A 12,126-nucleotide genomic window follows, 5' to 3' on the forward strand; every position below is an offset into this window, starting at 1 on the left:
AACCTATTGCAATAAAACGGCAATTTCATACTTTAACCCCTAATATATATAAATATTTCTACCGGCGCGCGAATCGAACCCGAGACCTCTGCATGGCAGTCAAGCATAGCAAGTAACCGTTCGGCCACGGAGACAGTTTAAGCTTTAAGCGTGAAACACACAGAGAGCGGGTGCGGGTCGGGCGCGTGTCGGGCGCGAGTCGGGTGCGGGTCGGGCGCAGTCCGAAACCAAACGGCACCGTCCGGATTTCTTCGGCTGCGTTCGCGATCGAATTCGGACGTTTTAAAAAAACTTCTTGTATTCTTGCAATTCGTTGTCGCCCTGTGTCGATTGCACCTTTTTCGCTCTTATTGCATGAACAGAACGCTGTTTTCTAACCGCCCTAATGCGATACTGCGTCGATAAGTATGGTGACTCATTTATACAGTTCTCATCCGTAGTTAGCAATGTGACGTTCTCACATTCGAGATACATATAACCAATTGGAGCAAAATCAAAAGGTGCAATGTTTAAGTTTTCTTAAAGCACTACCATATTGATGCGATTTCAACTTGGTAATTCCTGCACCGCCTTTGTCAGCCGAATTGGCGTATAGGAGTAATTACGTCATAAGACGTTTTATTGGTGATTTTCAACACATCGTCAAGACAAGTAAGCATTGCAAAAACTCTGGTTAAATACTCGATCGAATTGATATTTCTGATCAAAATTCACCATCACATCCTTCATGTATTTATGATTCAACGGCTTCGTGTTACGTATTCTATATTTTATTGCTGCCTCAATATTTACAGGCGTTCATTCAGTATATGGCCTTGTTACTTGTGTTTTGCATATATATTGGCGTAAAAGCATAATCTATTATTTATAGTACGGGAGGATGTACGAGAAATACGTGCAAAGTAAACATCGATGAAAAACAAGTTTATTTACAAATATGATTAACTAACGATGACAGACCAGTGGGACAGCGATTGATTTTGTAGTAGTAGTCATCTTTCAAAACATTGTGTAGGTTCACAACCTTTACCCGCTCACGCGATACATGCAGCCGTAGACGCATACCACACCTAGAGGTGCCGGTGATGATTTTATACCGATTTGTCGGATATCGAAGTTATAACAGGTAAAAGAACTAATATTAATTGCTATTTCGGTACTTACTCTAGCAAACCATAAAGTTCTTAATGCCTGGGTCTGTCATTTAAAAAAAAAACAACTTCAAAAATACGTCACGACAATCGTGTGTGTTATTGTTTGGGCTGGTGATGTCGGTGTTTATTTATTGAAAACGTACCGTAAGTAGCGTTTTTTAAGTTTACCCTGAATATAAATGTTTATAAACTATACTTTAAGTAGTAATTTCATGGTAAACGTTAGAACCACTCAAACGGAATATTATCATATTTATCCAAGTACGCCAAAAATTTCATTAGTGCTTTCTAAGTGCAGGATTTGCGGTGTATTACTGCATTTTATTTGAGATGTTTTTGTTGGTACTACGGAGGGTATTTATTTAACAATGCAGAATAATAATTTTTATTTATAAAAACTTGTATTTAAACTGAATGCTTTTCTAATTTGCGAAACCAAATAGCCGCCATTTTGCGGTAGGAGAAGCGCATGTGAAGTCATTAACATGCATTGATGTGGTAAGGGTGACGAACTATGTTTTAACTCCATACATATATAGCAAGCGCAGCTATAGTCCATTTCAATAGGAATGAGTTATGTGATATTTCTAATTTTTACGTTGCACGTGATAGTATTTATATTTTATAGACAATATAATTGGGCGTTAACTAACGCCATCTACAAATTCCATGTAAAATTTATAAGTATGGCCACCAGGTTTCTCGTAAAAAAAAATATAGATGCCTCTGTAGGTCCCTTATTTTAAACGAAACTTGTGAAATAAGGTTACTTTCCTAAAATACATAATATTCAGTCATTTTAATGGTTTCATAATTCTCGTTTGAATTAATAATAACTATCTGAAATACATCATAATTTATCTGTTATAGTTTCACCATTGCATTTTGAAAGTTTGCCTTTTTGACCAACTTCCATTTTGGACTGTAATATTATGGTTTGTAAAATTAATGATATTTTGTTAATTAAGATAACTATGACGTGGATAAATAGTGGCTACATACACTCTTTAAAATATTCTTGAAGTTTTTACTTTACATGTTAATACTGTATAATATTTATTAAATGTTCAACCAAGTGTTCAGTACACAATAAAAAACAATGCTGCTCTGTGATTGGACGATATTATGGTATATAAAATTGATGATATTTGCTAAATTAAGATAATTACGAGATTTATATAATTATTACAGTAATTAAATATGTATTGCCTTTGTTACTTTATACCTTTATAATGCATAACATTTACTATTTATGCTCAACCAAGTGAGTCAAGAAATACTGCTCTGTGATTGGACGATATTATGGTGTATAAAATTAATGATATTTGCTTAGTTAAGACAACTATGAGGTTCCTATAACTGTTATAGTTCTTAAAATATGTTTCAACAACTTGTTAGGTAAAAGCTTTCATTCTCTTCAGTACTGTACAAATGTAAACGATAATTATTTTATGATAGGTCAAAATAGTATGTATGTATGAATGAATTTCAAAGGAGGTTTTTGAAGGGTATAAAAAGAATTGTAAAGCTGGAGGAGACAGAAAAAGTGCCGAACCGAGAACCAGCTAAAGTACCTAGCTGCTTTGTAACTTGTTCTATTGCTACTATCTAATTGTGTTGTGTAAATATAAGTAAGGTCTCTTTGCTTGGTAGCAATAATGTAAATTATTGCTACTACGCTTTGGCATAGTTTATGTACCTAAATGTGTGATTAGTGGTAGTTGTTGTTTTAACTTGTCCATTTTAATTAATTTCCTTTTTCTAGCACAGCCATAATTCTGTGTTAACTAGTACGTTAAATCCATCCTTTTAGAAGTGCTATTATTACTTTTATTTTGTTTATCCTGTTTCTCAAATTATTTTTTTACTACACCTAAATTACAAACAATATTGTTTTGTACCAACTTTATAAATTAAAACTGAGTCATGTTTTTGAAAGTACTGCTTTTCATTTTGTTTTTAAAATTAGTTCGCAACCAATTTTTACTATGTACATCTAATTTTGTACTACCCTCTATAAATAAATTTGGTTTACTAAAATTATGCTTTTCATTTTCATAGAAGTTTAACATCTTTATAATAGAATCTAGTAATTAGTAGACACAAATATGATTTTTTCTAACACACGCATACGATTTATAACTAATCTGTCAACCAAGTTATAAAAATAAATAGTAAATTTGTTATAATGTGCCAAAATCAAACAATATTTGTTGTAAATGTAATTTTAAGTAAAAATTGTGCTATATTATGTACATAGAAAATGAAATAATAAATATAAAAATAAATTACCCCAACTGCTTGATGCGTAAAAGGGATTATTTATCCATAGAGATTTACACCATAGAATCGATAAATCAAATCGGTTTTTGTATAACTCTCGTCAATACGAGGCATTTACTTCCTTTTCCTATTTCTGCCGCCAAGCATTAACGTGAATATTATTGCGTTCCGGTTTTGAAGGGGTGCTGGTGAATTTACAGACACATGGGACTTCTCAACTTATACCTCAGGGTGACAGGTGCAATGGCAGTGCCCCTCAGATCTTTAGGGTTTAAAGCTCTGAGTGACACTGTAACAGTCATAGATCGGCGTGTAGCATAACATCAGGCGTACGAATTGTTCGTCTCATCACTTGGTATTATAATACAAAAAATGTTTATTGTTGTGTTTATAGTTTGAACAAGAATGCCTCGAATTTAGAATTGTTCTGCACTGCATTTCTATTTCATAAACATACTCCCGTAATAGAGATACCAACCCGCGATGCTGGTTTAAAAATACCAATACGGTACCGCATTTAACTTAGGCTATTTCAATATAACACGAAAATGTTGTGATGAATACCTTTTATTTCAAATTATGTTTACGACCTATGGGTACAACTAAAATGATAATGTGACAACCCTAGGTAGGGTGTACGCATTGACGCACCGAATAAGCGGTAGTTGGATATCTTATTATACTATGCCTAAGCTCTCTCCTTATAGGAGACCCATGCCCTGTAATATATTGACGATGCAGTAGAAATAGTGAGTGTTGGTCAACATGTCGATGGTAAAAATCGAAGTGATTTATGAGTAATAATTATTATTATTTATTTAATAAAAGAAAGTACATGTACAAGCTGTTGTGATATACAAGCATTACAAAATTATTAAGATGTACGTACAATTCGTGAATTCCTATTGAAAACATGATAACATATTCTAAGTTCGGGGTTTGTATTATGATGATGGTTTTCCGTTGTGTCATGGCCTAAACATGAGTGTGTGTAACAATATGCCGTAGCTCGTGTGTATATTTTGTGTGTGTATGTGCGTGCGTGCGTACGTGCGTGCGTTCGTGCATGTGTGTGTGAACAGCATAATAAGGTTTCCTTTCAAGCATTTACGGACTGAGATACCACACGTAAATTATTTGCACAAGAACTTGAGTGAGATGCCACAAGACATTTAATCTAGCAACAGTTCTGCAATATAAACAATAATCAGCAATGTCAACGTATTATCTTCCCACAGCTGCTTTCGCAAATACGTGGTACGGTTTAATAAACAATGCCGTTGGCATCTATCCAAATATACTCGCGACTTAAATAGGACATTACCAATCTCATCCACAACTATAGTAGCACCTATTAACCACACAATAGCGTTCAACTTAATGTTAAAATTAGATTTCAACCGTTTGTAGATAGATGTATTATCAAATTTCAGATTTTCGAAAAATGATTATTATTCCTTTTTTTTTGAATATTAAGTGACGCGACGAATATATAAATAAGCAACACGCCTGTCCATAACAGTTGCAGTGCCGCTCAGAGCTTTAAATCGCAAAGATTTGAGGGGCACTGCTATTGCGACCGTCACCCTGAGACATAAGTTGACAAGTCATCAGGAAATCAGTAATGCTCACGTTACTGCTTGGCGGCAGAAATAGGTAAGGTGGCAGTACTTCCCTGGACGAATTCTTTCACAAGGAGCTTTACTGCTGCAAACATAAATTAATGTACGTAGTCGTTCATTGAACCATATTTCAAATAGGTGGTTAATTATGGTGGTGGTTATTATTTATTTATTTATTTAATTTGAAATCTGATATATATATCCGCTCACGCGATACATGCAGCCGTAGACGCATACTACACCTAGAGGTGCCGGTGATGATTTTATACCGATTTATCGGATATCGAAGTTATAACAGGTAAAAGAACTAATATTAATTGCTATTTCGGTAACTACTCTAGCAAACCATAAAGTTTTTAATGCCTGGGTCTGTCATTTAAAAAATAATAAACAGCTTCAAAAATACGTCACGACAATCGTGTGTGTTATTGTTTGGGCTGGTGATTTCGGTGTTTATTTATTGAAAACATACCGTAAGTAGCGTTTTTTAAGTTTACCCTGAATATAAATGTTTATAAACTATACTTTAAGGAGTAATTTCATGGTAAACGTTAGAACCACTCAAACGGAATATTATCATATTTATCCAAGTACACCAAAAATTTCATTAGTGCTTTTTAAGTGCAGGATTTGCGGTGTATTACTGCATTTTATTTGATATGTTTTTGGAAGTACGGAGGGTATTTATTTAGCAATGCAGAATAATAATTTTTATTTATAAAAACTTGTATTTAAACTGAATGCTTTTTTGCTAATTTTGCTAATTTGCGAAACCAAATAGCCGCCATTTTGCGGTAGGAGGAGCGGATCGCGTGAGCGGTTATAGGCTAACTATTGCATGTCGTTATATTTTTTATACTCACTCCTTCAATAAAAGCTATCCCATAATCCAATAGCGATTTAAATACGCTTTTGGCACCATCCACAGAATTCAAAAACTTGTCAATATCAAGTCTGGCCACCTTCTCCGCAACTGTGTTTCCACTCCATAGAACAGGCTTAAGACGACGGTTCTCTGTCCAAGTATTGAAATCGCACTCTATTAAAAAGTCTGCTTGAAAAACTGACCGGTGATCGTCTTCCCCTGAAACGTAACAGCAGTATTCAATTATATTACTATTAGAAATATACAGGTTGACTTTTTAATCACAGTCTAAATTTTAATATAATATAAATATCTTTGGTAAAAAAAATAGAACTTTTTATCACAGCAGCACCACAAAGTTATCTAAAAAGTCAAAAGTTATCGAAAACGTACAAACGTTTTGTGTTTTGTGGTGTTGCAATACAGGTCCCGCACCTTCCGCGCCCCCGCCGGCTTCCGTTAATTCATTGATAAACATAATTTGCAAATTTTCCCTTCATACTTTTACAGGCTTCGGACCGTAAAATTGAAAGAGGGTTGTGTTATTCTCTATTTATAAAGGTGAATAATAAATGTTGTTCATTTTAAATATAGAATAAGCTTCTAGAGTTTTTCGTCGGCACCATGTAAATCCTTTTTTTGGGCGACGAAGACAAACGTGAAACACGCTAAAAAATTGTAATACGGTATCAGTTTAAAAAAATGGAACGAAAAAGTGACAACTAGCTTAATTAAACTGGCTCAGTCCTGAAGCAATATGAGCCTTAAAATATCTTCTCTTGAACGAACGAATGGATGACAGTGTGTAGGAATAAGTAATATTCTACTAAATATTAATTCCTTGTAACAACTGTATTTATACCATGGTTGCAATAAACAATATTCTGTTGTAAAAATGTAATGTGCTATTTATAGTTCATTTCACATAGCATGGGCACGGTGACGTTTGAGATTTGAAGTTTCTAGAAATGTATGATGTATACGAACGAAAAAAATCGATTTAAATCGATAGAATTTGTAACGAAGAGAAAATCAATTTAGAGACAATAATTTAAGAACAAATAATAAACAATATAAGGATTCATTTATTATGTTATTAAGTGGCCAAAAAACTACACAATCAATAAATATAAATCAATAACAACTGAACAAAAAATGAACAACAAAGCAAAAAATCGACAGCTTAGAATCCAATTTTGAACAATTACTCCAAAAACACCAAGCAAAGCTCAAAACAAAAGAAAACGACCCGCATACAAGGTTTATGCACTCCTATTTACGCGAGTTACACTAATAGCCAATTCGATTTATCGATTCTATGGTGTAAATCTCAATAGATAAATCGTCAGCTTAAAGGTAAAACTAAACAAGGACATTTTCCGCAAAAAGTCTCCAAATTATCTTATTATCTTCCTGCGGATAAGACTCTTATTGAGTTTATAACTTTTTGTTATTGAGTTTCACGTGCAGAAAGGTAGTGATTTTCCCATACCATAGCAGCTATATAAATTAATTTTTTTTGTTTAAAATGTCATTTATGTGGTTTTACCTTTAAACAGACGAAATATTCCATTGTACACGTCAAGTAGTTGGGTTATTTATTTTTATCTTTATGATTTCGTTTTGTATCTACGTAATTAATATACTGTAATTTTTACTTAAAATTACAATTGCAACAAATATTGCCTGTTTTTTGTCTATTATAACAAATTTACTATTTTATTTTTTTGTAACCTAGGTTGAGAGATTAGTTTAAAATAGTACGCATGCAACTTGAAAATTTAAAATGCCACAGTACCTCCGTGTGAAATGGACTATAGTACAATACTACTTAGTAATGTTGTGTATTCATTTATGCCGAACCATCGTGCTGCATCTCATGTGATCGCTCTAGCCTTTTTTCAAAAAAACCGAAATTTCTTCTTCAATCTCCACCGGCAGTCTCGGCCTACGACGTCAACAACAAGGTACGGTAAATTCTAGTATTCTATTCGTTATTAAAGGTAGACAGTCAGTTTTCTATCTTTCTTTGTCCAGAGCTAGCCTAAACGGTTATTCCTCGATACTATTGACTCATTGACCACGCTGTTTGGTAATTCCTTTAGAAAAATTATCTAATTATAAAAAGACGTACCCTATTTTTGAAGAGGTTTAGAATATTTATACGTTTAGCCTGAAAAGAATTGAAGGGTGATTAAAAAGTCACCCCGTATACATTAATTTTCTATTCAAACGATAATGTACTATAATACTACTTAAGAAAATTCTTTTCAAATTACACTAATTGTTAATGACTTAGAAAGCAAATTACTCGTAGTCACATAGGCACGTGACTGTGATTGGCAGGTTTTTTTTTGTGTCAAGTGATGGGACGAACAAGTCGTGCATCTGGTGGTAAGCAACACGCCTGTCCATAACAGTTGTAATGTCTGTGATCTGAGGTGCACTGGCATAGCTACCGTCACCCTTTGACAAGTTGAAACGTCAAATGCACCCGCAATTTCACCAGTCCTTACCCTTCAAACCCAAAATATAAGTCATAGGTACGGTGGCAGCATCTCCCTGAGTGAACTCTTCCGCAAGGATACTGCTAATTGGTACTTACAAGTAATAAGAATGTGTGTTTTCTCAAATTGAACTTCGAATATAAAAACTTCTGGGATATCTAGTATATGCTTAGCTCTCTGGAACGTTGCAGCGTGGTAGCAGCTGGAACACCTGTAACATGGCGATGATTAGGACTTCAGAACCAAGGACACATGCGATATAATGAAATATCAAGGACGCGTTGTTGGATTTTGATTTCCACTACGTTTCCATACAAAAACGTTATACTCATTTTTCATAACAATAGAATTACTTGTATAGATTTTGAGAAACTTTGAACCTAGTAAAAATAATTATTGACAGGAATACATTGACTTACAATGGACGTCGGGTCCGCGCTAAAAAGTGTCCGCACTTGTAAGGCGCTAAAATCGTATACAAAGCGCCAAACTCCGCTTTAGTCTTCATTTGTTCTACTGACAGCGCGATACTGCGATGACATTACAATTTAAATTTCGAATAGGTTGGCTTGGGACATTTTTTTCGTGGTTTTTGTATTAGACCCGTCGTCCATTTATTTGTAAGTCAATGCAGGAATAGTAATTACTAACAACGACGACGCACACTCATAGCCCCGCACTAGGGAAACCCTGTATCGCGGATGTCATAGACACACACATAGGTAGACAACCACAAATTACACCCAAGCACACCAGATAAATAAATATAGGCCATACAAATATTTCTCCCGGCCCGGGAATCAAACCCGGGACCTCTGCGTGGCAGTTCAGCATGGTAATCGTTTGGCCAGCGAGGCGATTAAAATTAAATGTTGGAAGATTTTTTTTCTGATCTGATGATATATTTGTTTTTTTCAAACAAACCAACGTTTTGGACTCTTTACAGGACAATGGTTCAGAATAGTGTGGTTTGCATTAGAATAGTATATTACATTTTTATAAGCTTTTTTTGTCCCTTTGCTGAGCACAGGACTCCCCATCTATCACAAACAACAGAACTCTGTAATGCTCATATCACTGCTTGGCAGCAAAAGATACTGCTACAGTACCTAAGGTAATTACGAATATGGTGCAATATCCTTCAACAGTTTTCTTACCTACAATGATCCCGAAGCCAGCAATCCTCAAACGTTATTGATTTGCCGTCAGCAAACTTTACTTCCATCGCATGTTCGAAGGCAAGAACATCCTGAATTTCTGTAAAATTGACAATGTACTTTTTACGAATTAGTATTTCAAACTCGTGTGGCACGAACAAGTCGCGGGCCTGGTGGTAAGCGACACTCCTGTCCATAACAGCAGTATTGCCACTCAAAACTTTAAATCGCAAAAACTTGAGGGACTCTCACCCTGAGACATAAGTTGACAAGTCCCATGTGCCCGTAATTTCACCACCACTCGTACCCTCAAAACCGCAACTCGGTATCGGCCTTTTTCACAAGGAGCTTTTACTTTTACTTTTTACCTACCACCGCAACTATCTAATACTAAGTTATATGCTCTATCTCTGTCTTTATTTGACATGCCATAAGCCAGAGGTTTCCAAACTTTTAGCGTAGATAGGGATCTACACCAAGGGTGCGTTCTGGTATGGATTTTTTATGAATTCATCAACTTAGGTACCGAATGACAATATATTTAAGAACACGTGTTTAAATTGTTATACATATATTGTTTTAAATATTATATCATTAAACACTGCTTCAATAGAACAATCTCATGAAATCACATCCTCAATACACATACACACACTCACAAGCACATATCATTACTTTATTAACTTATTTGTTTTTTTCATTTATCCTAATATGTATGAACACCAGTAGAGCTAGCACAGCAGGGCTTCGAGTTGCTTGAGAGCGACATAAAGCGCGAGATACTGCTATTCTCGCATAGAGATCCCGCGATATAATTGTGTCTCTCGCGCATATCGCGCCCTATCGTGCTAGCCCTACAGTCTCTCACAAAAGCTCCTGAATATTTTTGCTTGTATATTTTTTACTAATATAACCTATACGTGAGAGAATAAAGTTATTACTATTAATGAAAAGTAATATTTACCAGCCATTTCTAGTCCAAACAAACACTGCGACTTATTAGAACCCAAAATTAACACTGACCGCTATCTACTCTAGTTAATATCTCTGTTTATACGGACGGAGTTCAAAGATTACAAAGATTAAATTAATTTGTTACATCATTAATAACATTTGTTTTCACTACATGATAATGATTATGGATGTTCTAATTTAAACCAAAATATAATTCTTGATGACACTTACAGAAGATTTAGACGTGTCAAGTGTCCAGCCCTCTTTTTAAAAGAGACCCGTACCTATCAGTGAGAAGCACATGGGCTCCAGGCAAAATGTAATTTTAGTAGCAGTAGAAGAGTCTCCATAAGAAAGAGTTCGTCCAGGTTAGTACTGCCACCTTACCTATTTCTGCTGCCAAGCGGTAATGGGAGCATTACTGCGTTCCGGTTTTAATTTGAAAGGTAAGGGACGGTGATGAAATTACAGGCACAATGGTGGCACTGCAACTATTATGGACAGGCGTGTCGCTTTCCACCAGGAGCACGATTTGTTCGTCACTTAGTAGCATAAAAAAAACTTAATAAATCAATAATAAACTAGCTTTTGTAGCTTGATTTTGATAATAGCGTGTGTCTCTTATCTTAATAAAATATTTCTTGATATGTTTGTTCGCTGTTAGGAATGCGGTTGATTGTTTAGAACTATACTCTATAATGCTTCAAAAAAAAAATTAAACAAGTGTTCCACCACCTGGTGGGAAGCGAATGAAGCTTCATGCTGACGGAGAATGAGAGGTCTGAAACTATAGTTACAAACATTAATAATTAAAATATAATTTACCAAAGAACATTTCAATTTATGCTACATAATGATTTGCAAAATATGATATATTATTCAGTTTTCCCCTAGGAATTAATTTCATTAGTGTGGTACAGGGTCGAGCCACGTTTGATACTTAAGGTTTAAATTGAACTCTATTCCGCTTGGGATAAAAATGTCCAAAGTGCAACTCTTGGCTACACTCAAAATACTTTTAACTGATATTATTGAATAGCAGTAGAGCTCCTTGTAAAAGAGTTTATCCAGAGAAGTACTGCCACCCTATTTCTGCTGCTAAGCAGTTATGTGACCATTACTGCGTTTCGCTTTTGAAGGATAAGGCTGCTGGAGGAATTACAGGCATGTAGAATTTTTAAACTTATGTCTCTGGGTGACGGGCATTATGGCAGATCAGCCCTCAGATCTTTACGATTGGAATCTCTAAGCGGCACTGCAACTGTTATGGACAGACGTGTTCACCACCAAGTGCGCGACTTGTTTTCTGATTTCTGAAACTGTGCTGTTCAGTTCTGAAACAGTTTTAGTATTACGAAATTGTAGGCTCGTGCAAATAATACTTGTAGCATAAACTTTCTGTACGTTTACGTTTCGGCACGTAGGGTAAACACAGTTCTTGAAGTTATTGAATTAAGATACTGCGACGTTATACATTTTCATTGTAATAAAACATGTTTATATTTCACTTCTTATACCGAGTCTACACACCGCGTCGTTGGTTGTCGCGTAATACGACCTCTTTCGTCGCGATTCCATCTTTTT

The 12,126-nt window shown here is 35.1% G+C and overlaps 1 protein-coding gene across 1 annotated transcript; it reads right to left on the reverse strand.

Annotated features, from left to right (window-relative positions):
• Positions 1-5,876: 5,876 nt before the first annotated feature.
• Positions 5,877-9,752, reverse strand: LOC113238657 (trimethyllysine dioxygenase, mitochondrial-like). The gene is made up of 3 exons (XM_026475492.1): positions 9,589-9,752; positions 8,530-8,642; positions 5,877-6,143 (listed from the first exon to the last, which is right to left on the reverse strand). Exons 1-3 carry the CDS (start codon positions 9,654-9,656, stop codon positions 5,887-5,889), a joined length of 438 nt encoding a protein of 145 aa, XP_026331277.1. The 5' UTR covers positions 9,657-9,752; the 3' UTR covers positions 5,877-5,886.
• Between the last annotated feature and the right edge of the window lie 2,374 nt (positions 9,753-12,126).

The sequence above is a fragment of the Hyposmocoma kahamanoa genome, unplaced genomic scaffold (assembly GCF_003589595.1).
Source record: "Hyposmocoma kahamanoa isolate Upper Pololo Valley unplaced genomic scaffold, ASM358959v1 97210, whole genome shotgun sequence".
Classification (NCBI taxonomy): Eukaryota; Metazoa; Arthropoda; class Insecta; order Lepidoptera; family Cosmopterigidae; genus Hyposmocoma; species Hyposmocoma kahamanoa.

Coding starts and splice junctions, on each gene's coding strand:
- LOC113238657 (XM_026475492.1), bottom strand. CDS start 9,656: ATGGAAGTAAAGTTTGCTGACGGCAAATCAATAACGTTTGAGGATTGC. Junction 8,643..9,588: donor TGGCTTCGGGATCATTGTAG/GTAAGAAAACTG, acceptor GCCATGTTACAG/GTGTTCCAGCTGCTACCACG. Junction 6,144..8,529: donor AACACACATTCTTATTACTT/GTAAGTACCAAT, acceptor GTTACGTTTCAG/GGGAAGACGATCACCGGTCA.